This window comes from Schistocerca nitens, chromosome 3, assembly GCF_023898315.1.
Source record: "Schistocerca nitens isolate TAMUIC-IGC-003100 chromosome 3, iqSchNite1.1, whole genome shotgun sequence".
NCBI lineage: Eukaryota > Metazoa > Arthropoda > Insecta > Orthoptera > Acrididae > Schistocerca > Schistocerca nitens.
This window is the reverse complement of record NC_064616.1, coordinates 607,323,492-607,350,278: the sequence shown is the minus strand read 5'-3', so window position 1 is coordinate 607,350,278 and position 26,787 is coordinate 607,323,492. Positions and strand designations below refer to the sequence as shown.

The 26,787-nt window shown below is 42.1% G+C and overlaps 1 protein-coding gene across 4 annotated transcripts in view; it reads left to right on the top strand.

Annotated features, from left to right (window-relative positions):
* The first annotated feature begins 15,862 nt into the window (after positions 1-15,862).
* The window catches only part of LOC126248541 (integrator complex subunit 12-like), an 88,729-nt gene continuing 77,804 nt past the window's right edge, over positions 15,863-26,787 (top strand). Inside the window, exon 1 of one of the 4 annotated variants that reach the window (XM_049949603.1) lies at positions 15,863-16,138. Coding sequence is in view for 1 of the 4 variants with exons in the window: in XM_049949600.1 (XP_049805557.1) it covers positions 16,649-16,745 (97 nt within the window). In the remaining 3 variants the exon portion in view is untranslated. Of the gene's footprint in view, positions 16,412-16,602; positions 16,746-26,787 lie in introns of those variants that run through there. The other 3 variants (XM_049949602.1, XM_049949601.1, XM_049949600.1) reach the window with 3 other exon arrangements.

Sequence of the window (26,787 nt, the reverse complement as noted above, 5' to 3'; positions counted from 1 at the left end):
CAAAAGATAATGCCATACCTTATAACAGCCTCAAAATAGCTGTGATAAACAACTTTTCTTATCTCTATGCTAGTTGAATATGACAAAATCTTCATAGCAAAGGTCAGGCTGTTTACCTTATTTGCTAAGTATTCTATATGTGAAGACCAGGATAAATTTTGGTCCAAATGTATTCCTAAAAATTTAACACAATCTGATTCTTTTAGTTCAGGGCTTAACAACTGGCCGGTTTTGAGCGCGAGTACTCGCGTCTGCTCAGGCATGTGCTCGCGAGCAAGTGCAAGGTCGCGGAGGAGGGAGGGAGGGGAGGGAGGGGAAATGCGCACGCTCGTTTGAATAGGGCCGCAGCGTGCCTATTGAACTCGCGCCGAATGTGTAACGTTTAAAGTACTACGATCAGCTCCAACAGTCACTTGGCTGGTTAAGAATAATGTCAAGTCGCCGTTGTGTAACCCCAACCATGCTTTCGCAGTTCAACCCCCATTGGGAGGAATTGTATCTGTTTACAGAAAAAGATGGTGTTGCAAAATGTTTAGTATGTCACAAAACGCTGAATTCTTTTAGGAAATTTAATTTGCAGCGACATTATATGTCGTACCACGCGAAAGACTACAGAAGTGGAAACTGTGATGGACCAGATTGTGCACAGGAAGTTATTAATATTAAAAGGAAGCTATCCGAAGAAGATCTGAGGCAGCTCTCAGAGTGAGTTACAAAATTGCTTTGCTTTTAGCACAATCCCTGCGCCCCTTCACTGATAGCGATTTAATAAAAGAATGTTTGGTAGTTGCAGCGGAACATTTGTGTCCATCTCAAGTTGAACAGTTTCGGATTGTGCCATTATCTAACATGACCATTATGCGTCGTACACAGGACATGGCAGATGACGTCCAGAGCCAGCTTGTAAATATCTGTAAAGATTTTATGGAGTATTCTCTAGCTCTGGACGAAAGTGTTGATATCTCTGGGACAGCGCAGCTTGGCATATTTATTACAGGTGTTAATGGAGATCTTCAGGTGAGGGAGGAGCTCCTCGATGTAGTAGCCATGAAGAACACTACAACCGGAGGTGATATTTTAAGTAGTGTTGAAGAAAGTGTTGAAAATATAGAATTGTCGTGGAATTCTTTTGTTTCAGTGTCTACAGACGGTGCACCAGCGATGACGGAAAAAATCAGGTTTCGTTGCGCTGTTGAAGGAGAAAATGCAAAAACTGACCGTGCCGAATGAAATAAGAGGCGTTCACTGTGTGATCCACCAGGAAAACTTACGTGTAAAGAGTATCACTCTAAAAAATGTGATGAGTGTTGTTGTTCGTACAACCAATTATATAAGGAAGCATGGGCTACAACACAGGCAATTTAAAAGCTTTCTTGAGGATGTAGAAAGCCAGTATGGTAGCCTGACTTATTACAGCGATGTCCGCTGGCTTAGTCGTGGCGAATTATTAAATCGATTTTTTTGCCTATTATGTTCATGGAAATAACTAACATGTGTGTTCGTGAATTGAAAGAGCCTTCATGGAAATGTGATCTCGCGTTCTAGGCAGATTTAACTAGCCATCTGACTGCTTTGAGCATTTCACTACAAGGTAAAGATCTGGTAATTACTCATTTCATAGATCGAATACGAGCTTTTAAAATGAAATTGACACTTTGGGTGAGTCAGCTGGGAACAGGAAATCTAGCTCATTTTCCTAAATTATCATCCATGCAAGATGTTCACAAAGACTGTGAACGTTATTCACATAGTTTAGTTGCCCTTAAGGAAGAATTTGATCAACGCTTTCAAGATCTGACAGCACTAGACAGTGATTTTGATCTGTTCTCCTCTCCATATTCAGCGAATATTGAAGAGATTCGTCCTTAGCTGCAACTAGAAATTATTGAACTGCAGTGTGACAGAGAATACAGAGACAAATTTCAGAAGAAGAAAAACATTTTGGAATTCTACAGACACTTCCCTCAGGATAGATTTCCTCGTTTGCACAAACTGGCGGCTACAATAATATCAATGTTCGGTTCCACGTATGTTTGTGAACAACTGTTCTCTGCAATGAAATGTAACAAGACGCGCCTGAGAAACGCATTGTCTGATCGAAATTTAAACTGCACGCTGCGCCTACAATGCACAAGAACAATTACTCCGAACATAGACGCAATTGTAAAGGGCAGAAAGTACAAGATAACCGAGAATCCCACGCTTCAGTGACACCTTTTATTGTGTAACAGTTCACAAATTAATACGAATGTAGAGGCATACACTAAGCTAATAAAATTATGTGGCACGTGTACATTCTCCTTTATTTGTTTCATTTGTCGCAGTAATAATTCGTGAGTGATATCCCTGCAGGTGGCCGCGGATTTACATTGACTGGCGGCAGCTGTTGTGTGCTCCACGTGACTCTCCCCACTCTCCGCTCTGGTCCGGTAGTGGGGGTAGCGTGCTCGCGCTGCTCCATGCTCGCGCCTTGCTGCTCACTGGTTGCTCCGCGAGCACGTATGTTGTGAAGCCCTGTTTTAGTTCCTGATTTCTAGTAATGTATGTATGTGGTCCTGCCATGTGGATAGTCTGTGATGTGGATTGGCAGGAGACCAACCCACTAAATTGAGAGGAAGCCGAAAGGCATGCGTTTAAGCTCACGAAGGCTGGCGTGAGGTCTGGAACAGGACAAGGAAATGAGAACTTAGAAAAACGTACGCAGATGGTGGAATACTTAACTTTAATCCATTAATGTTGAACGTAGCTCTTGTCTGTACATTCCTTACAATATCAATAGCAACTGATAATGGCGCCTTGCTAGGTCGTAGCAGATGATGTAGCTGAAGGCTATGCTAACTATCGTCTCGGCAAATGAGAGCGTATTTTGTCAGTGAACCATCGCTAGCAAAGTCGGTTGTACAACTGGGGCGAGTGCTAGGAAGTCTCTCTAGACCTGCCGCGTGGCGGCGCTCGGTCTGCAATCACTGATATTGGCGACACGCGGGTCCAACTTATACTAACGGACCACGGCCGATTTAAAGGCTACCACCTAGCAAGTGTGGTGTCTGGCAGTGACACCACATTCCTCCCCCACAAATCGGCGCACGGTTGTGGCATAAGGCTTCCGCCTGCTGTGGGGAGGACCCCATGTTGACGTATGCGATGAGGTGGGGAGCCGAACAACAGGCGAGGCTGTGCCACCCACACCCTGCCATTCGGTCCGAGGGGAGCTAGGAAACACCTGAAAACCTGCTCCAGGGTGCACGCCAACATGCGGTGTATGCGCCCGCAGAGAGACAGGAGGGGCCGAAGGGTCGACCTCCATCGGGCCGGGGCACCCAACGGGCGAAGACGACACAGGGTTCGGAGCGGGCAAGAGTTCCATGTCGGAGGACAACTGGTCATGGGAAGCGATCGGCGGCGCGTGACCCAGGGAGCCGCCCGGCGGTTGAAGCGACGCATCCACTGCAGGCGTCGCCGGCGGGAGAACAGGCGGCGGCGGCGGCGCGTCGCCATGGGGCAAAATGGAAGGCAGCGTCGGTAACACCTGGGGCTGAGGCGAGCCAGTAGATGGGTCCCCAGGGCGCTGACCGGACGGCACCGTCGCTGAAAGCAGACGGCGAGCGGCAGATCCCGTGCGACTACAGAGGCGCAGCTGGTTGAGATGCCGGCGCACCTCACCAGAGGCCCCAAAAACCAGATACATAGCACGGCCGAGGCAGCGAAAAATGCGCCCTTCAAGCCAACGCCGTGAACCTCGATAGTGACGATAGTAGACAATGTCGCCTGGAGCAAAAGCAGGTGTCTGCCGCTGCACAGGAACCTGAAGCGGCGGATGTAGCAAAGACATCAAGGTGCGATGAGGGCGACCGTGAAGCAACTCAGCCGGCGAGCGACCATCTCGGGGCTGAGAGCGATATGAGGACAAAAAGAGCAATAACGTGTCCTCCCGAGAATGCGACTCTTTCAATTTCAACATCTGTGACTTCAAAGTCCTGACCAATCCTTCAGCGGCACCGTTTGACTGTGGCGAAAACGACGCGGACGTCAGATGTTGAATACCATTGGCCTTGCAGAATGACTGAAATTCTGCTGACATGAATTGTGGGCCATTGTCGGAAACAATAGTCTGTGGAAGACCTTCAATGCAAAAGATAGCAGATAACGCTTGGATAGTGGCAGATGACGTCGTGGAAGACATCCGGACAACAAAAGGAAAATTACTGAATGAATCTACCACAACCAAACATCGAGCATTCCAGAATGGACCAGCAAAATCGATGTGTAAGCGTTGCCAAGAGGAAGTGGCTGTTGGCCATGCAAAGAATTTCCACGGCGGTGCGGATTGTTGTTCGGCACACGCCATGCAAGAAGAGCACATATTCGCAATCGCAGCATCGATTCCGAACCAAGTACAGTGTTGACGAGCAAGTTGTTTCGTTCTCACTATACCCCAATGTCCTTGGTGGAGAAGCTGTAAGACAGAGGACTGTAACGAACGTGGGACCACGACCCTGGACTGATCATTATCAGAATGCAACAGCAAAACACCACGTCGAACAAAAAGTCTCTCCTTGTGAGCAAAAAATCGGCGAACCAACGGATCCCCGATCCATGACTTTGACAAGGGCCATTGCGTAGCAACAAAACGCAGAACGGTAGCAAGGACAGGGGCAGCAGCTGTGGCTGTAGCTACACGACGAAAATCAATCGGAAACGATTCGACCACGTCATCGGTTTCCGCATCAATGAACATGCAAGCAAGTTCGGAGGAATCGAATGCTCTATCCTCAGCAACAGGCAAACGGGACAACGCATCAGCGTTTCCGTGCTTAGCAGTGGACCGATACAAGATATCGTAGCGGTACTGCAAGAGGAAAATAGACCAGCGAATGAATTTCTGCGCTGTATGTGGAGTTACAGGCTTGTTCGGATGAAAAAGCGATGTCAAAGGTCTGTGGTCTGTGATGATGGTAAAGTGACGACCATACAAGAAATCATGAAACTTAGTAACACCAAATACGAGAGCCAATGCTTCTTTCTCAATCTGTGAATAATTTCTTTGCGCAGACGAGAGCAATTTGGACGCAAAGGCAATAGGGCGATCGTGCGATCTATCTGTGTGCGCAAGCACAGCACCGATCCCGAAATCCGATGCATCCACCATCAATAAAAGGGGCTTCTGGGGATCGAACGGCGTAAGGCAAGTATTGGAAAGCAACGCCGATTTCAACTGGCGAAAGGCGCGTTCGCATTCCGTCGTCCAGACGAACGGAACACCGTTACGGCGTAAGCGATGAAGCGGAGCTGAAATGGAAGAGGCATGCGGCACATATTTGTTATAATAATTAATGTTTCCCAGCACACTCTGTAGCTGCTTCAAATTCTGCGGCGAAGGCAAGTCTTGTATGGCACGGAGGTGCTCGGGACTGGGATGTATGCCTTGGGCATTGAGTACATGTCCCTGGTAGGGTAAGTCACGAGCAAAAAACACATATTTGTCCTTCCGCAAGCGAAGACCATTTTGTCGCAAGACCTGAAATAATGCTCTGAGATTGGCTAAATGTTCTTCTTCCGTCTTTCCAGAGATCACAATATCGTCCAGATAGTTTGCTGCAGTAGGGACCGATGCACAAACAGTTTGCAAATATTGCTGAAACAAGGCAGTTGTTTGAATCGATACAAACCAAGATACGTGTTAACCACTAAAACGCGCTGGGATTCTTCGTCCACCGGCATTTGCAAGTACGCATCTGCTAGGTCCAACTTCGAAAAATATTTACCCGGGCACAGTTTATCAAAAAGATCTTCCGGGCGGGGTAAAGGAAAAGTTGCAATCACTAGATGTGGATTCACTGTTGCCTTGAAGTCCACACAAAGTCTCAATTTTCTGGAAGGTTTTGGCAAAATTACTAAGGGTGATGCCCAGAGAGAAGCCTGCACACGTTCAATCACACCTTGTGATTCCTAATCGTGTAATGTTTTTGCGACCTCATCACGCAAGGCGTGGGGAACATTGCGCACTCTGAAAAATTACGGTTGCGCGTTTACTTTCAGTTCCAAATGTGCTTTATAGTTCTTAGCGCAACCAAGGCCCGGTGCAAAAATGTCTGCGAATTCTTTACATAGACGTGAAACACTGTGTGAAGGCACAGTCTGGTTCACTGATAGGACCTGATTGACTATAGACAAGTTAAACAACTGCAATAAATCTAAACCAAACAAGTTCACTGCAGAAGAAGAACGAAGGACGTACAGTGACACAAGTTTTGTTTGTCCCTTGTATGTTGCAAGAAGGCTGCACTGTCCTAACACAGGGAGCCCGTGACCTGAATATGTAGTTAGCTTAACATTTGCGGCACGTAACGGAGGTGTGCCCAGCTGTTTGTACGTGTCTTGATTGATCAGTGAAACTGCAGCTCCGGTATCGAGCTGGAATGGTATCACTTTGCCGTTAATGTCCAAGTCAACAAAAAGTTTATTGTCCTGCTGACGACAAGAGCGACTGTCTCGTGCAACGTGAACTGACACTGGTACAAAATCACTTGTGACATGACGGGATTTCCGTCGATGTCGACGCACACTATTTGTGGGACGAACACAGTCACTGTTAGAGAGAGTGGCACTGGGCGGAGTGGAATGAACTACATGAATTTCCATGGGCGAAGGTTCACGAGCCTGAGTGTCCTTGGTTCGATTCTGATTCTGGTGCGAAGCAAAGGGCCTGGAATGGTTGTGAGTGTCCGATCTGAGCTTTTTCTGGCAAACACTCTGAACATGTCCTTTTTTATTACAGAAAAAGCAAATAGCCTGGCGTGACGGGCAATTCTCACGCGAATGTCTAGTAGCACACAGCGGGCATGATTTTAGCACTGCATTTGCTTGCCTGCGCGGCACACGTGGCTGAGAGCCTGGTGGCAGCTGTGCGGACGGTCGCGAGGGTTGTTTACTGTTCCGTGCAGCGCGCCCGGCGGGCCGGTTAACCTGACACACGGGTGGCGAAGGTTCAAATGATTCCTGAGCAAAGTCAAGTGTGTCCTGCCGATCCAATATGTCCATCACTTGTTGAGGGGAGGGATTGACTAGTTTCAAAATCTGTTCCCTTATACGAACATCAGAAACGTTCTGTGCAATTGCATCATGTACCATAGCATCTGAATAAGGGAGTCCACATTGACACTCAAAAGCACAATCCCTAGTAAGGCCTTGCAAGGTTGCAACCCACTCCCGATTAGTTTGACCGGCCGTACGTTTTGTACGAAAGAAGGTATACCTTTTTGCAACTACATCGACTGATTCTTTGAAATATGCATCTAATGCAGACAAAATTTCGTCGTAGGACAGAGTTGCTACGTCGCGTCAGGGAAATAATTTCACTATCACACGGTACGTTTGGATGCCTATGGAGGAAAGGAGAAAAGGCTGCCGCTCATTACCTTGAATTCTGTAGGCGGCGAGATGGAATCCAAATTGGCGTGACCACTACGTCCAGCTTTCCAGTGCAGCATCAAAAGGAGGAAAAGTTGGTGCAACAACCTATTGTGGCTGTGGTAGCGGTGGAGCGGCGGCTGCCACATCGTTTTGCATCGCACGTTGACCCTGGACGAGCTGTCCAAGGGCATCCAATAAGGCCTGCGTCTGCTGATTCTGCAAGTGATAAAATTCGGACAGTACATCTGGAGATTGTGGCGAAGCCATTACACAAGTAAATCAGGGCAATATCAATAAGAACTCGGTGGCCTCGTCACCAAAATGTTGTGGATTGGCAGGAGACCAACCCACTAAATTGAGAGGAAGCCGAAAGGCATGCGTTTAAGCTCACGCAGGCTGGCGTGAGGTCTGGAACAGGACAAGGAAATGAGAACTTAGAAAAACGGACGCAGATGGTGGAATACTTAACTTTAATCCATTAATGTTGAACGTAGCTCTTGTCTGTACATTCTTTACAATATCAATAGCAACTGATGATGGCGCCTTGCTAGGTCGTACCAGATGACGTAGCTGAAGGCTATGCTAACTATCGTCTCGGCAAATGAGAGCGTAATTTGTCAGTGAACCATCGCTAGCAAAGTCGGTTGTACAACTGGGGCGAGTGCTAGGAAGTCTCTCTAGACCTGCCGTGTGGCGGCGCTCGGTCTGCAATCACTGATAGTGGCGACACGCGGGTCCGACTTATACTAACGGACCGCGGCCGATTTAAAGGCTACCACCTAGCAAGTGTGGTGTCTGGCGGTGACACCACAGTCTGGACCAACGACCTATATAAATAATCATACATCTCTTTGCTCTAGACTGTACCAATTACTTTTTCGGTGAGGGTGCGAGTATCCAGTAGGTGTGGAGGGGGTGAGTGAGTGGGACCTATTCCAGGTCAAAAGCTGTGGCTAATGTTTCCTCTCGGCCACGGCCTCTCTATGTTTTCTCTACTTATTTGGTTTTACCTAGTCAGGGTAACCTACAGTACGCAAGACTTTGTGCAAACAGGATGTAATTTTCACTTCATGTGCAATTGTCGAAGACCGCAGAAACTATCAACTTTCGTCAACATTCTATACTGGATGGTTGGGAAACACCATACTGGATTCTGTAATTTCGTATCACATTATGAAAGCATGCTGTTTCCAAGGCAGGTTTGAGAACATTTTTCCTCACAAGCGACTTATTTGGCGCACTTAAGTTTCTGAAGAAGAGAAACTTGTTAATATTGAGTATAGTTTTAAGTGTCAGGAAGTCTTTATGAAAGTTATTTGTATGGAGTATAGCCAGGTATGGAAGTGAAACATGGACAATAAGCAGTTTAGGCACGAAGAGAATAGAAGCTTTTGAGATATGGTACTACAGATGAATGCGGAAGACTAGATGGGTAGATCACGTAACTAATGAGGAGGTACTGAATAGAGCTGAGGAAACGAGAAATTTTTGGTACAACCTGACTAGAAAAAGGGATCAGTTGGTAGGACACATTCTGAGGCATCAAGGGATCACCAATTTAGTACTGTAGGAAAGTGCAGGGGATAAAAATCGTAGAGGGAGACCAAGAGATGAATACAGTAAGCACATTCAGGTGGATGTTACTCAGAGATGAAGAGGCTTGCACAGGATAGAGTAGCATGGAGAGCTGCATCAAATCAGTCTTTAGACTGAGAACCACAACAACAAGTTTGTAGAGGTACAGGGTGAAAATTATGAAAAAAAAACGTAATTTATTTGCAAACTTCGGCTTGCACGCACGTTATTGAACATGTAAACGTTACTACAGATACTCAGATTTAGCTTATGGCATGTTTGATATGCCTACCATCATTGGCGATGATATGGCGCAGACGAATAGCGAAATTCTGCATGATTCGCTGAAGTGTTGGAAGATCGATGCTGTCGATGACCTCCTGAATTGCTGTTTTCAGTTCAGCAATGGTTCTGGGTTATAGCTGGACACCTTATCTTTAATACTGCCCCACAAGAAGGAGTCGTATGTGTTCATATCCGGAGAATGTGGCGGCCAATCAAGGCCCATGCCGGTGGCCTCTGTGTACCCCAGAGCCAGAATGTTATCCCGAAAGTGCTCCTCCAGGACATCAAACACTCTCCTGCTTCGATGGGGTCGAGCTCCGTCCTACATTAACCACATCTTGTCTAAATCAGCGTCACTTTGGATGATGGGGATGAAATCACCTTCCAAAACCTTCATGTACTGTATGGTAGTCACTGTGCCATCAAGAAATGACACTGATTATTTCATGTCTGGACATTGCACACCACACAGTCACCTGTTGAGGGTGAAGAGACTTCACGATAGCGAAATGCTGACTCTCAGTCCCTGAAATGCGCCAATTTTGCTTATTGACGAACTCCTCGAAATGAAAGTGGGCTTCGTCGCTAAACCAAATCACATATGCGCATACTAATCCTTTCATGCCCCACTGCCAACCGTGCAGTTTGAATGTATTAACGCCGTTCAGAAGTTATGGCGATTCTTTCATATAGTTCAATAATTGTCAACCTGAATGTTCTGTAATACTCGATGTTATGTAACTATAGTAGTGCTCTAGTGTTCTCTCTCTCTCTCAGGAGTGAAATATCATTGTCAGTAATTTACAAATTAAGCATCAAACACCCAGATGTGGATAAACATTCAAAACATGTTAATCATCTCATAAAACAAACTACTACTCAGAATAAAGAGCATAATATAGATTGACACATTTATAAAAGAATTAAAAGGTAACTTAATCTCATCCATCTGTACAGTATAGAAGAAAATTTGCGAGCTAGTTCTTTTAGGGCACACCTCTTTCAGAAACAAAAATGTCTTCAATTAAAGTACATATTTAACCACCAAAATCAGAAAGTCGTCTCACTTTCGGGGTTGATGAAGGCATATTAAGAAAAATGAAAAAAGCTTTTTACTAAGTTTTGGAGTTAATTCTTACCAACACTTCAGTCAGTCCAAATTAATGCAGAACTTAACATATTTATAAACGACGTAATTTCGAGGTTAACGATCCCTGTAGTAAAGAAAAAGCGTAAACTCCTATTCTCTCTACTTGAGGTGAATTTTATAGTTTTGAACTTCACATTCGACTCGCGTGTTGTGAACCAAACGATCACGAAATTCGATAGACTGCTGTTTTCGACTACGATACAGCGTGTGACGTCACGATTACATGAAGTGTGAAATGTGGTTTATCTTCCAGTCAGCAGTGGCATTCGTGTTTGTTTACTTGCTGCTCCTTAAAGGGTTCGTTTGAGCAGTTGCCTGAGAGCGCCAGACAACAGGCCGTACTGCGCACGCGCAGCTACGGTGATGTAGACAGCCCGTGCTTGGTGCTTGCTGTAGTCTGCTCATTCGCTTTTCGTCGCATTTCTTTGTAGTGTGTAGAATTTCGTGCATGGTGGGGCATCACGTAACCATGTGCAGCCCAGCGGTATGTTGCTGAGAGGACCTGGAGGAATTCTTTTATCAGTCCTACACAGATAAGGAATGCAAATAAGGAAACAGTTCGTGGCGTATCATTAATTTCAAAACTAGACTCTACAGCTCAAAGTACCATAACATTTTGCTATGTGGTGACTTTGAGAGATATTTTTTAAATTCGTACTGTGCAATATTGTTATGTATCAATTCCACTCAGGTCGACATCTCCATAGCACTGCAAAAAGGTAGTAAGAAGGAATATAAATTACTTACAGAAAAAGAATTCCTTGTGCAGCTTACACCAGAATAAAAAACAATAAATTTCATGACTGTTTCAAAATTTGTAAAAAATTAACAAGGTTGTCTGTGAGGCAAAGAAACTGTACAACTAACAGTTCATATTCTATTCTAGGAATAAATATAAAGCCATATGGGGAGTTAAAACGATAAAACACGGTATGCTGCCACTCTACAATTTAGCATAGAATGGCATTCTATAAATTTAAGATGTAACCACAAATTAATAAATAACTTGAGGCCTAGAGTAAGTACTAGACAAGTATCTTGTGACCGAAAAACACTGTGTTTCACGGAAGTCTTGATTTGGAAAATTCCGCTACAGCTGTCAATATATTTGAAACAAAATATTTAGTTCAAAACTGCTAACCAAATTTGCCTGCTTAGTCTGCTTCAAGACTGTTAGCGCCAATAGTGCGGAACGAAACGCTTCGTTTCAAATAAACTAACTGCTTACATGGGAAATATTAATAGAAGCAAATTTCTACACAAAACGGACAGAAAAAGCTTCATTAAGACATTAATGGCTGATTGCTAATAACGTGGAAATAATATAAAATCAGAAAATTGAAACTACTAATTTATTTTAGTATTTCGTGGTTATGAGAGTGTATATTAATTCACTTCACGGCTCCCGGCCACAGAAACCTGACGAAATAAATCTCGGGTGATCAGCCTGGTATGAGTGTGCATGGGACACACTATTTCGACAATCGACCACGTTGCCATAATCAGGTATGCGTGGAGAAATTGAAGAATCACATCACAGAAATCTGTTTTGTTTTCATTTGACGTGGGAGGTGTAAACGAAGACAGGCCAGCAATATCACTAAACATAGACACGGGTCACGTGGAGAACGACTCCCCACTATAACTCAGCTTGCTCTGCGCATGCGTGGATCTGGCAGCTTGGACATCACACACATCCATGCCCGAGGCAGGATTCGAACCTGCGACCGTAGCGGTCGCGCGGTTCCAGACTGTAGCCCCTAGAACCGCTCGGCCACTGACGTCCGCGTTCTGTGATTCCATGAAAGCACAACTGACATAACAGTCATAAAGATAAGCTGATTCCTTTTCTTTTGGTGCGAATCTCATTCGAATCCCTTTATGCACCAGGATTAGTACAGCGTGTATTAAGCCCGTATTACACGATGTGCCTAAACCGTACACCTAAGCACCAACGCCCTTAACGTGCATACCTGTAACTACAGACTCGTTCACTTCCGACCTATTACACCATCCACGCGGGATATACCTAGCGCGCATGCGCAGCAGCAGAATGTACGTGCGAAAAGAAAATAGATGTTATGTTCTGATGTCTTGTAAAGTAGTTCGTTCTACACGCGCAACTCAAGGGCGACTGTATGATATACTGAAGCATCATACGTTCAAATTATTTGTGAACTCAAGGTTCCTATTTACAAAGAAATTGTTTTGTACCATTATATATTAAGTAACAGTTTTTCTCTAATGTAGGTTATTACTGTTCTGAATTACAGACGCAACAGTTTTATATTACGAAACTTGATTACACAGGTATATGTATATCGAAATTTACATTTATACAGCATATTGCACATGGAGGATCCACTTGTTTTTGGAGCTATTGCCCTGACAGTGACAGTAAATATTCGGATTAGGGCAGAACGGCGGCGAAAACGAAAAGTCAAACGTTGTTGGGTTCGACCCTGGCTGACAAGAAGGGTGGAAGGCAGGGAAATATATTCATTGTTAATGAAAGAACTGAGGCCCAAAGATCCGCAAGAATTTCGGAACTTCTTTAGGATGGACATGGCCTGTTTCGAGAAGCCGCTGTCTATGATAGTAGATGGAAACAGAAAGTGTGACAGTCATGAGGGAGGCTATATCACCTTCTAGAGAGTAAGAATTATATGGTTATGTTTTGTGGTCATACCAGCCTAGATCACTAATAAAATACCGGTGAATGCCCTGTTATGTTGCTGGCTGGTTGTAACATTACGTTCCCTGGCGAATGGGGAATCTTTTATGAGTCTTGCTTTTAGTCACAGAATAGCACTGCCCACCATTTCAAAAGTCGTTGTGGATGTATGCACTGCAATTTGCAACACATTAAATGACCAATACTTAGGTGACCTTGTGTTATTTTTTCCAAGTTTGGACTATACTCAGAATTTTGCAGCCCTCATCTGTCGCACTGGGGCAAACTGCAAGGACTTTCTCCCTTTCACTGCCAGTTTCTCTTTTCTGGCATATTGAAATCAAGCAAGAGGTGCAATTAAATCAAACCTGAACTTTCGTAAACTAAGGCATTACGATACAAATCGAAAATCACTGTATAACGTTATATGCATATTCCTCATTGTCAGAAAGAAACTATTTCCGACTACCTTATTATGATACAGTGGGTCATACATACCCCTTTCCTCGCTGTATGCATTTTTTCAGACGCCTAATTCCTCTCTGTTCCATTTCATTTCTAGAATACGAAGTTATCAATAGAAAAAATCCTTTCACAAACAGCTAGTATATAAGAGTCTACTGCAAAAAAAGTTTCTTTTCTGCATTTGTGAAACCTGTTTACTGAAAAAAATGCAGAAGATCCCCAACGCGAAAAATCCCCAACACGAACGTCTGAAATTAGCCACTAGACGCCTAACAATAACCAAACAACAAGCAGGAAGCACAGTGGTACACCCTTCTGCGCATGCGCGGATTGACGGCAGTTTAGAACTGCTCTCTATTCCAGCGTGCAGATAATGTGTCTACTAATTTTCGTAGTTTCACCCGTTCTACCGCTAGATGGCTGTCGCGATAGACCAGTACCGTTCGCGGCGGATCGTCGTGTAATACCGGCTTTACACGACGATCCGCCGCGAACGGTACTGGTCTAGCGCAAGAGCCATCTACCAGTATAACGGGCGAAACTACGAAAATTAGCAGACGCATTATCCGCGCGCCAGAATAGAGAACTGAGAGCAGTTCTTAACTGCCGTATACCCGCGCATGCGCAGAAGGGGGTACCACAGTGCCTTCTGCTTCTTATTTGCTTATTGTTCGGCGACTAGTAGCTAATTTCAGATTTTCGTGTTGGGGATTTTCCGCGTTTTTTCCATTAAGTTAGGTTTCACAAATGCAGAAAAAAACTTTTTTAACAGTAGACTGTCTTCTATACTAGCTGTTTGTGAAAGCATTTTTTCTTTTGATTACTTCTTATTATAGAAACGAAATGGAGCAAAGAGGCATTAAGCGTCTTAATTCAGGCATACAGAGAGGAAAGGTCTAAGTATGACCGCTGTATCATAATACGGTACATTGGCAATCGTTTCTTTCTGAGTAATATGCGTATAACGTTACACGGTGTCTTTCGATTTGCATCGTAATCCCTTAGCTTACGAAAGCTCATGTTTCATTTGACTGCATCTCTTCCTTTATTTCAGCATGCCAGAAAAGAGAAACTGGCAGTGATGGCGAGAAAGTCCGTGCAGTTTCGCCCAGTGTGACAGACAGGGAGTGCAAAACTGAGTAGTATATTGCACATTGCATTCCATTTTCCAAACTTGGAAAAATAAAACAAGTGCACCTTTAAGTATTGGTCCTTTAAAGTGTTGCAAATTGCAGTGCATAAATCCACAACCACTTTTGAAATGGTGGACTGTGCTATTCTTTTGCCAAAAGCCAGACTCTTAAAAGATTCTCCAGTCGCCAGGAAACATAATGTTACAACCAGGCTGCAACATAACAGGGCATGTACTAGTTCAAAAATGGTTCAAATAGCTCTGAGTACTATTGGACTTAACATCTGAGGTCATCAGTCCCCTAGAACTTAGAACTACTTAAACCTAACTAACCTAAGGACATCACACACATCCATGCCTGAGGCAGGATTCGAACCTGCGACCGTAGCGGTCGCGCGGTTCCAGACCGAAGTGCCTAGAACCGCTCGGTCACACCGGCCGGCCATGTACTGGTATTTTATCAGTGATCTAGACTGGTATGATCACAAAACATATGATTAAATTCTTACTTTCGAGAAGGTGAGATAGCCTCCCTCATGACTGTGCCACGCTTACTAATTCCATCTTCTGTCATAGACAGCAGATTCTCGAAACAGGCGATGTCCATCCTCAAGAAGTTCCCAAATTCTTGCGGATCTTGGGGCCTCATTTCTTTCATAAGCAATATAATCCCCTGCCATCGTTCTTCTTTTCTGGCGGGGTCGAACGCAGCAACGTCTGGCTTTTCGTTTTTATCGTCGTTTTCCCTTATTCTGAAGATTTACTGTCGCTGCCAGGGCAATAGCTCGAAAAACAAGTGGGTCCTCCATGTGTAAAATGAACATTTAAATATGCATGTACCTATATAACCAAGTGTCGTAATATAAAACTGTTGAGTCTGTAATTCAGAACAGTAGTAACCTACATGATAGAATAACAGTTACTTAATTAAAAACAATTTCATACTGAATAGGAACCTTGAGCCCACATAAATAATTTGAACGAATGACGTTCCCATATGTCACATGGTCCCCCTTGTGTTTCGCGCGGTAGAACGAACAACTTTGCAAGAGATCAGACGGTCCTATTTGCGTTTCGCGCGTTACTACCGTCTATTGCGCATGTGCACCAGTTAATCCCGCGTGAGGTCTACGTGAACCAGCCTGTAGTTACAGATGTGTGCGCTTGGAGCGCTGGTGCATAGGTGTATGCACTGTATGGTTTAAGGCGCATCGTGTGATAAGGGCTGTAGTTCAAAACACTCATCAGACAGAACTGCCGCAATATATAGTGTCTACATAATAAGCTTAGCACATTTCTAGAACAGTGGGACAACGTGTGAACACGAGAGCGCAGATGTATACAGTGCACTCATTCCACAAGTTCTGAGTGTGTGTGTTCGTTTATATGGACCTGCGCTCCCGTGGTCGGTGCTAGCGCAAGAGGAAAGAGACATCGTGTGGAAGTACGTTTACGGAGCTATATGAAAATTTAATTAATGTCATTGAAATGCAGTGAATGAAGATACAGTACCAAGAAATCATATAAGTGAAATCCAAGTAAGAAATGCTGAACTTGCAATATGAATGACGATTCTAACCTTTATGATTATGATACCATTCAAGATTTCGTTATCTCTGTCAACATCGGTAATGTTGTTCATCTTCAGTGATATCACTCCGTGTCTCCAGCTGCTGAGAGGAATCTGATTTGAGTGGATAGTAGTTAACATGTCTAAGTAAGTGCAGCTTTAGTTATTACAAAAAAAGTATTTTGATAGTGCAGTGTTGGAAGTAGTAGTTTTGTCGTGATCTTGCATGAAAAATACTTTCACCCGTAGGTGAAAACGTCGAAAGAGTTTGTTTTTGTGGCTATGCTATTTGGATCATTATTTAAGTAATATCTGTGCCACCGCTTGTTTACGACAGTTGAAAGCGTTTTAGCCATATCTGGTGCAAGTCAAATTCGTTTGAAAATGAAGCGCCGCATGTATCATCAATGTATGCAACTTTATTCCGAGTTGATGGAATATGTCAGTTACCCACGATCGACAATGTCGCACGTCAGTGCAGGTAATTTTGATTTAGTGGAAAAATTTCCTTGGCTTGTTGTTTGTTTTGGTGTTCCAATTATCGTGTTCGGGATGTGTTGCAGTGACACGGGCTACGTGGTGAGATAACTTACATTTACTCTGTATTTATTTACGTTTAGTGACACTAACAGATACAAATATCATCTGTTTAGACTTTGCTCTGTGGAGGTAGTTTCATAATGGTTACGATTATGTTTTAGCACTATTTACTGGCAGTAGACATACAGTGTAATCGTACCAACCTATGCAGGTCGTTGGCTTGGATACGTACCGTCGTGTCGGGGCCGTTTTGTATTTAAAACTCGCCAATCTTCGTGCCACTTTTGAAATCTTACCAAGACATAACTGAACATTTATGCACTTTTTTTTTCTTTTCAGACTGTATTCTATTATAAATACCTGCACGATCTGCTAAAAGACCTGTGTTATTAGTACTGGCTGCTGGTCGTTAGTATATTGTATAAACACAAAGGGTCCCCACACACTTCCCATTGGCACACCTGAAGTTACTTCAACATCTGTCAATGACAAAAAATGTAGTATCGTATGACTGCAGTATTAATGAGTCACTGTTGGAATCAGCCAACTCATAAAAATACCTGGCTCTAACACATTGTAGGAATATGAAACGGAAGCATTACAGAAGCGTCCGATTCCATCCGTCTGTTTTGACACGTGACGTCATCAATATGGCGGAAACGGCTAGTTTCAGCGTATACAATATGGCGACAATGGCATTAGTACATCCACACCGTGGCTTACGAGAAATACAGGCTGCGGAGCGTACGTCGCGAAGGTAGGCCTGAGATAGCTCGCTCAACCCAGCAAACTGTTTTTCTACTCCTGTTAACGCGTAACCAGGTGTGTAGGTTTACAGAGGAGAACTGCATCTTCTACTGAAATCCGTTATTATGGAGTCTTACTGTTATTAGTCCTACAATGATCGGAAGTCCATAGGCCTACTTATAATTTGCCACTAACTGGGGTACAATAAAATTAAAATCGTGCCAGAATGATTATCAGCAGAATAAGGCACCTCTTCTTGTATGAAATGAGAACTGTTAAGCAGAAGAGACAAAATGCTATAAACAGGCCGTTATACCATTTTTGTCGAGTGCTGATATTAAATTAAATTTTGTTGTAGTACTGTTAATCAGTAAGGCTTCACAATAACAGATTCTTGTAGAAGATGCATTGTCATAAGTATGTGCACGTCCAGCTTCGTGGTAACAGGTTTAGAAACGCATTTTGTCAGCTGAGCAAGGGAGCGAGTTCAGTCCTACCTTCGTGACGTACACTCCGTGGCCTGTCTTTCATGTGGGTCTTCATCCACACACCAACTCCCACGAACAAAAATAAAAATAACACAGTAACGTCTCACTCCAAAAATAAAGCAAAACTAACAGGGCACTTGTGGAAAATTGAGGTTTAGGCTGGGGACAGGCAAAACGTAAAATATCACACCATCCTAAAAGTAATATATAAAAAAAATTAAATTAAAACAGTCTACCACACCAACAAAATCACAGGACTCAGACATTTTCCTTGACCTACACTGAGTGCCAGCATTTCATTGCTGAAATGCAAGGTTGTTGACTGTTGGCTGCATCCTGGGTGAGGTGAGTGCAGCAGGAAGCTATCCTTTGCAGAGAGCACCTGAAAGTGATAGTCTGTAACACTGAAATAGCATACAATACTATGTGGACTTTGCATCAGCACCCCAACTGTGTCTTCTGCGAAGGTTGCCAATTTTACTGAAACCTTTCAAAGTAGAGCTATCTTTTCCTTACCGAATAGAGCGCCCCTACACACACACACACACACACACACACACACACACACACACACAAACTCTAGAGCAATTTATATGTGAAATGATATCCTTCAAGGGAGCATTTTGAGCACCACTCTTCACCATTTTTATAAAGAGCATACAGGAACTAGCACATTGAAGAATTCTTTGTTTGCAGTAGATTTTATGAGTTACTGCTTCTCAACCCCTTCCCCGTCTTGCATGTGCAACTCAACAATTACAATTGCTTCAAAGACTCTGGGGAATTTTGCATGAAAGACAAATTCAAATTTTGAACAGATGAATAGTATACAATAATTATAATCCTGTGCTTCACTCTTATAATGAACTAAAAGTGTGTTTTAATGGCACCAATTTCCGATATAATCCAACAGTAAACTTAGTGAGTTTCATATGACAAAAGGGTCAGATAGCTTAAATGCTTGCAGAATGTTAAAGCAATAAAACTTAAAGCCTTGGACATTTCAAAGTCTCATAATGGAAAAGTATGGAGTGCAGACAGATCATCTCTCTTCTAAATTACAGTTGTACCATTTTTGGTTGTCTGAACTATACCTCCACCAACAAACTTTCAGAGGTTGTTCAGGAATACCTTTAAAGTATTTTGGTATGAGGGACCCATGGCCTCCTGAAGCTCATTACTGAGTTGTAAAGTAATTATGATTTATTCTGTGTGTTACCAGTCACCCTTGTTTCTGTGAAAATATCTTCGCAGTTGTGAACAAGCCTATAATATACAATAGCCAAAGCACACAACACAGAGTAATGCAACAATCCTCAGATGCAAAAGTACGCTAATGCAGTTGGCGTCACTTTGGGAACAGCTCAGCATAGCATCATGCTGGACTTGCATTGCATTCAGGTAACCCATATGGGAAGTCCATATTGGCCAACTATTGATCAGTAAACACATCGAAAGTACTGCTGTGTGTCGTTAACACAAAACTAACACTGCTAGAAAACAAAACCGTAGAAAGAACTGAGCAAAATAGAGCAACAACCCAAGGTGGTCATAACTGTACTCAAAATCAGAAACTGAGAGCAAATGGAGACAAGACGCATTGTGTTTACAGCTGACAATTGCCCTGTTGAGCACTATTTTCAGTTGGTACAAATACAAAGTCGGTTGGGGGCAAGAAATTAAACTAAATGCAGTAACTTTGTAATGAGCAACCAGGCACAATGGGTTCCTTATACCAAAATACTCAGAAGGTATCCCTGAACAGCCTCTGAAAGTTTGTCAGTGGAGTCCTGATTCACCCTGTATAACTACCGATGGAGGATGCATTATACCCAGTGGGTATCAGACTGGTAGCTGGGTCTTAAAGAACATGTCTTATCTCCAGCCTGTGGTGAAGCTAATGAACCACCAGATAATATCAAAAGATCTAATAGCAGCTCCTAACCATGCAACATGCCCATTAAAACAAAGTTGTTCATAATCTTAAGTGTCCAATTAGACTGTTCACTCTTCAGTCAAGAGGCAAATGCTGAATAGTACACAAGCAATTGGGGATCCAAACCAAACAACTTTGAGTAAAGAACAACGTATTTGAGATATAGTTGCTCACTTAGTGTTGGGTATGACAGATATGGTGGCTGATTAGGAAGCCGAGAATAAATTATAATTTTCATGTGTACTAAAAGTTGAAGATAGAAAATTATACCTGTCACCCTACATTCTATCTTATTTTAAACAAGTTCTGCAACACGATTTAGGTTTGCACAAATGGCTCCAAGCAAGATGACCTAGTTGGTTGTGCCACAGCCTTCCCAGACAACATCCGGGTCGACAGAAGCGTCCGATCCCACGCGTTGGCTTTGACCTGTGACATAAGGGTGTTGTGTGTGACGTCATGACGGCGCGGAGTTTGGTTTGAGTGTGGCTGTCTCCAATTCTGTTTTATCTTATTTTATTTACTTTTCTGATCTGTTCGTTCTATCTCGTGAGATTTTTTTTAAAATTTAAAAACACTTATTACTTATTTTAATTATCTGTTTCCTTCAATTTCTGTTTTAGTTTGTAATATTTATCTTTCTGATCTGTTCGTTCTATCCCATGAGATTTTTTTTCTTTTAAAAGACAAAAAACACTAATCAACTACTGAAGCATCTTTATCTTCTATGGGTTGCAGGGGTTACGACCCCTGGGGAGGTGGGTGGGTATTCATGCATGGCTGTCTTCACTTACACGTTGTAGCTACGCAAGGCGTCTAAATTTGTTTATATTTAGTATGTCCCCCACCCAAAACACCCCATTTCCCGCGCTTGTCCCGTTAGTGTCATTAGGCTTCTTGTGGAAAGTGTGTGTGTTTGTTTTGACGTCATGGGTCAAAGCAGACGGGCAGGATCGGACGCTTCCGTATTTCTCAACATCCTAATATGAAACTTGCTGGCAGATTGAAACTGTGTGCCGGACCGAGACTCGAACTCGGGACCTTTGCCTTTCGCGGGAAAGTGCTCTACCAACTGAGTGCACACTCCGCTGCAGAGTGAAAAACTCGTTCTGGAAACATCCTAATAATTTGCGTGCTGACAGAAGTCAACATTTTTGATGCCATGTGATACACAAGCTTGATTGCTTTCAGCAGGTAAGATGTGCCCATACAAAGACTTCCCTAATCTTCTGATTAGCAGAGCACAATGCAGACTATGCACAGAATATACGTGGCAGAGAATCACTTGTGGTCTTTCTGCTGTCAGTTATGTCATAGTGAAAAAAGCCTCCAGAATGTGATGTATGTCATTATAACTGAGTGCTATGTTTTAACTGAATGTTATTTGTGTGCTGACAAGATAATATTAAATTATTTGTCATAAAAGTGTTTCTGTCCAGCTAATCTTCATTTCATGAAACTGGCTTTTATGATTAACATATAATAATTTTATTGAACTGTGAAGAAATGTGCATGAATGTGTGTGGTGACACACTCAGAGATGCATATTTTTATTACTTGTCGTAATATTATTATGCCATAACCATAATACAGAACAAATTTTTATGTGGGATTGTCAGTAAAGTGCAACACACTGCACTGAAAGCATGTTTATTATGTACACCAGTGCACAGCTGTAACAGAACAGAACTCCTGGATGAGAAGTGCTTCAATTCCTACAAATGTCGATTATTTCAGAATATGCAAACATTATAGACACAAGAAATTTTGTGAACCTTACACAAATTATAAATACTAAATAACAAATAATTGCTGGTAGTCTGGTTTGAACTTGCAACATGCAGCTCACCAGCCTCACGTTGTTACTGTTGAACATCCTTAACTGGAAGAACCTACCAATTTTCAGAGGATTGTATGTTCTCACTTCAGACAAAAAGTATTTTAATAAATTATGTCTACTGTGTTGCAATGATGTTTAAAATGTTTGATTAGCCAAAGATTTTTTAACTTGGTTGAAACTTTCTTTTATAAATTTAAAATTTAATCACTTAAAATTTCAGGGTGGTCAAAAGTATATTATCAACAACCCTTGAAATTGCAATGGTTTGTTTCAAGTTTTCAGGAAAAAATAAAAACTATTATTTGTTACCAGGACATAATAATAATAATAATGAACAAAAAAACCTGTGATTTTATTTTTCTATATCATAGGGCATGCTTTGAGGATTATTTTGAGGGGGAAAAAAAATCCTTTCTCTTTGTGGTATTTGATGCAATGCTGAACCATTTTTTTTTTCCTTTTTCTTCTTTTTTTTAACGAAAATGTAAGTGTACATTTTTTCCTGACTATGGATTTGCTTAAAGGTGAGTTACTTCTGTGCAATCCTTGCTTGATAGAGTACATAACCTCCAGATTTCACATTTTTGGGTGGAAATAAAGAAATGGTAATTTATTTTCTAAATGTTAGCAGTTGTCTTTCTATTCCCTCATATGTTAAAAATGGCAAAACTTACAAACTTTAAAATGTGATAAAATGGAAACATAGAGATAAATTGCTAAAATTTGATATGATCACTTATGTTTATTGGGAAAACAAGCGAGCAAAGTTTCGTCTAAGTGTGAGAAGATTGGCAAGAAAACTCTTTCTTCCTGGTTGAACTGATACGGAATGAAGGCCCCTTCTCCTTCCTGGTCTCACGCTTTGACTGATTTTTATCTTGATTTGCAATTCTTTCTCCTGTATTTATTAGTATTTTTTGTTTCACTATATAAGCTTATGATTTGTTCTTATGACTTGAGGTGGGTAGCTACTGTCATTCATTATAGCCTATAATTTATTTCAGTCAACTTGATCTAAACTTTCCAAAATTAATAAACGGGATGCAGGCTTCACAGTTGAATTATCTTTCATTTTCTGTGAATAGTTTTATTTTAAAACATTGTCACTACACAAATGTGGTTTTCTAAATCTACATTGTTCTTGTTGGAGAAATGCCTTTTACTCTGATCAAGACTTTTAGTAAATTTTGTACGCAGCATCCAGTGGACTAAAGCCTTTTGTAGTTTCCACATTGGTTTCTACTGCCCTTTTTTGAACAGAGATTTAACATTTGTATTCCACAAGTCTTTTCCAGCATATGTTGACATGGGAATGTGCATATTTAGGAATGTGAGATGAAAGGAAGTTCTGCTGTTTTTTTGTTAAATCTGCAGGTTTTATGGAAAAATGTGTGATTCCCAACATCATCCTGATTGCACCATAACTGTTTATAATGTCTTATCTTCTTAATAATGTCTAATCCATTGATCTTTTTTAATTATATACCCTTGCTCTGTATCTTTTTCTGACTTGTTTGTATTTCTCATTGCCTTGAACACTAGAGTTTGTCTTCCATATATGTCCTGTTCAATGTGAGCTCAATCTGTTCAAAGCCTTGTAATTAAAGCCTTGTAATGAGCCAATTGTGTAAGTTATCTAAAATAATTTCTATTTGTTTGTAACAGTTTTTTCTTATGGTGTGTTCTTCTGCAGGATCTTCTTGTATGTCTTATCTCTTTTATAGTTACTTCTAATTCTTCTTTCCATATTCGTAATTTTATTCAGTTTTGTGCTTTCATTCTTTTCCTTACCACTTCTTTTGCTTCATTTTCTATAAAAGTTTGTATACTGCATCAGTGTCTTGCTAGATGTGCATTAGTTATCACTAGTGAATTCAAATTTATCTGATTTTTGGAAAAATTGTGTGTAGTGTTCGATGCTGTGAATGATCTAATTTGGTATTTTGTTAGAAGTGTGGTAATAGACTTGGACTTCATATGATTTAAACAAGTTTGCTAACTGGTATGATAAAATTTCTGAGTATTATTAAGAGTATAAAATAATTTACTACCAAGTAATTTAAAATCTCCTTGTTCTCAGTATAAAATGAACTGTTCCACAATGTGACACACAATGGTCATGATTATGAAATGAAAAGGTGCCACTCACCATATAGTAGAGATGCTAAGTGTCAAATAGCCACAACAAAAAGACAGTCAGAAAATAAGCTTTGGGGTCCGGCTGCTGAGCCCAGACTGCGAGCAGCAGTGCATGATGGGAGAAGCAAACGGGTGGTGGGGATAAGGAGGAGGCTATGGCGGGAAAGGGGGAGATAGTTAAGTTAGTTTGTTGGTTGCATGTTCCATTGATCAGTCGCGTGGTACGGTAGCCGTTATTATGTGGAATGTCAAGTGCACAAGAAATGCACATATGAAACAAGATTTTTTGAAATATATATATATATAGGGTGTTACAAAAAGGTACGGCCAAACTTTCAGGAAACATTCCTCACACACAAATAAAGAAAAGATGTTATGTGGACATGGGTCCGGAAACGCTTAAGTTCCATGTTAGAGCTCATTTTAGTTTGTTCTTCCACCTACGCTCAATGGAGCACGTTATCATGATTTAATACAGGATATTCTACCTATGCTGCTAGAACATGTGCCTTTACAAGTACGACACGACATGTGGTTCATACACGATGGAGCTCCTGCACATTTCAGTCGAAGTGTTCGTACGATTTTGAACAACAGATTCGGTGACCAATGGATTGGTAGAGGCGGGCCAATTCTATGGCCTCCACGCTCTCCTGACCTTAACCCTCTTGACTTTCATTTATGGGGGCTTTTGAAACCTCTTGTCTACGCAACCCCGGTACCAAATGTAGAGGAGACTCTTTGTGCTCGTATTGTGGACGGCTGTGATACAATACGCCATTCTCCAGGGCTGCATCAGGGATTCCATGCGAAGGAGGGTGGATGCATGTATCCTCGCTAACGGAGGACATTTTGAACATTTCCTGTAACAAAGTGAAGTCACACTGGTACGTTCTGTTGCTGTGTGTTTCAATGCCATGATTAATGTGATGTGAAGAGAAGTAAGAAAATGAGCTCTAACATGGAAAGTAAGTGTTTCCGGACACATGTCCACATAACATATTTTCTTTCTTTGTGTGTGAGGAATGTTTCCTGAAATTTTGGCCGCACCTTTTTGTAAGAAACATTCCACGTGGGAAAAATATATCTAAAAACAAAGATGATGTGACTTGCCAAACGAAAGTGCTGGCAGGTTGATAGACACACAAACATACACACAAAGTTCAAGCTTTCGCAACCATCGGTTGCTTCATCAAGAAAGAGAGGAGGAGAGGGAAAGACGAAAGGATGTGGGTTTTAAGGGAGAGGGTAAGGAGTCATTCCAATCCCGGGAGCGGAAAGACTTACCTTAGGGGGGAAAGGAGGACCGGTATACATTCGCATACACACACACATCCATCCGCACATACACAGACACAAGCAGACATTTGTAAAGGCAAAGAGTTTGGGCAGAGATGTCAGTCGAGGCGGAAGTACAAAGGCAAAGATGTTGTTGAATGACAGCTGAGGCATTCCATTTGCATGAATGGACACAGGCAGACAGTGTTTGTTGGTAATGATGAGGATCACCCTGTGGCTAAACATGCCTTGGTGCACGGCCAGCACATCTTGGCACAGTGTTACACCGTCCGGGTTATCTGGATACTTCCCACTAACACCAACCTGTCAGAACTCCGGAGATGGGAACTTGCCCTTCAGTATATCCTCTCTTCTCGTTAACCGCCAGGCCTCAACCTCTGCTAATTTCAAGTTGCCGCCGCTCATACCTCACCTGTCATTCAACAACATCTTTGCCTTTGTACTTCCGCCTCGACTGACATCTCTGCCCAAACTCTTTGCCTTTACAAATTTCTGCTTGCGTCTGTGTATGTGCGGATGGATATGTGTGTGTGTATGCGAGTGTATACCTGTCCTCCTTTCCCCCTAAGGTAAGTCTTTCCGCTCCCGGGATTGGAATGACTCCTTATCCTCTCTTTTAAAACCCACATCCTTTCGTCTTTCCCTCTCCTTCCCTCTTTCCTGATGAAGCAACCGTTGGTTGCGAAAGCTTGAATTTTGTGTATATGTTTGTTTTTGTGTGTCTATCAACCTGCCAGCACTTTTGTTTGGTAAGTCACATCTTCAATTTATTTTTGAAGCTATTACTGCTGTCTGTCAGACATTTTATTTCATCTGATAATTTGTTGAACATTTTTGTAGCAGCATATTTTACCCGTTTCTGTGCTAAAGATAGGTTGAGTAAAGGATAGTGTAAGTCTTTCTTTTTCCTGGGGTTATAATCATGAATGTCACTTGTTTTTAAACTGGTACATGTTGTTGAGAACAAATTTCATTAGTGAGTATGTGTACTGTGAGGCTGTTGTAAGAATTCCCAATCTTTTAAACAGATGCCTACAAGATGTGTGACTATGAACACCACACATTATTCTAACCACTTTCTTTTGAGCAGTGAATACTTTTTGTCTAAATGTTGAGTTACCCCAAAATATTATTCCGTATGGCATCAGATAGTGAAAGCATGCAAAGTATGTTAGCTTACTAATTTCTATATCCTCAAAATTGGCAATTATTCTGTTTGGAAAAGTTGCTGAACCTAATTACTTTAGGAGATCCAAAATATGAATTTTTCCAATTAAGATTCTCATCTATGTGTACACCCAAATACTTGGTATGCTCTACCCTGTCCACTAACTTCTGTTGATGTGTTAGTTATTGAAGGAACTAAACTTTTTTGCAGCAGAAAATTGGATGTACTGTGTTTTTTCAAAGTTTGCAGAAAACCAAATAATGACTTCCCAAAGACCTTATTTGTATCATTTTCAATTGGAGTTTCTTCTACTGGATTAATACTGATGATTGTATCATCAGTAAACAGTGTCAGTTCAGCTTCCTG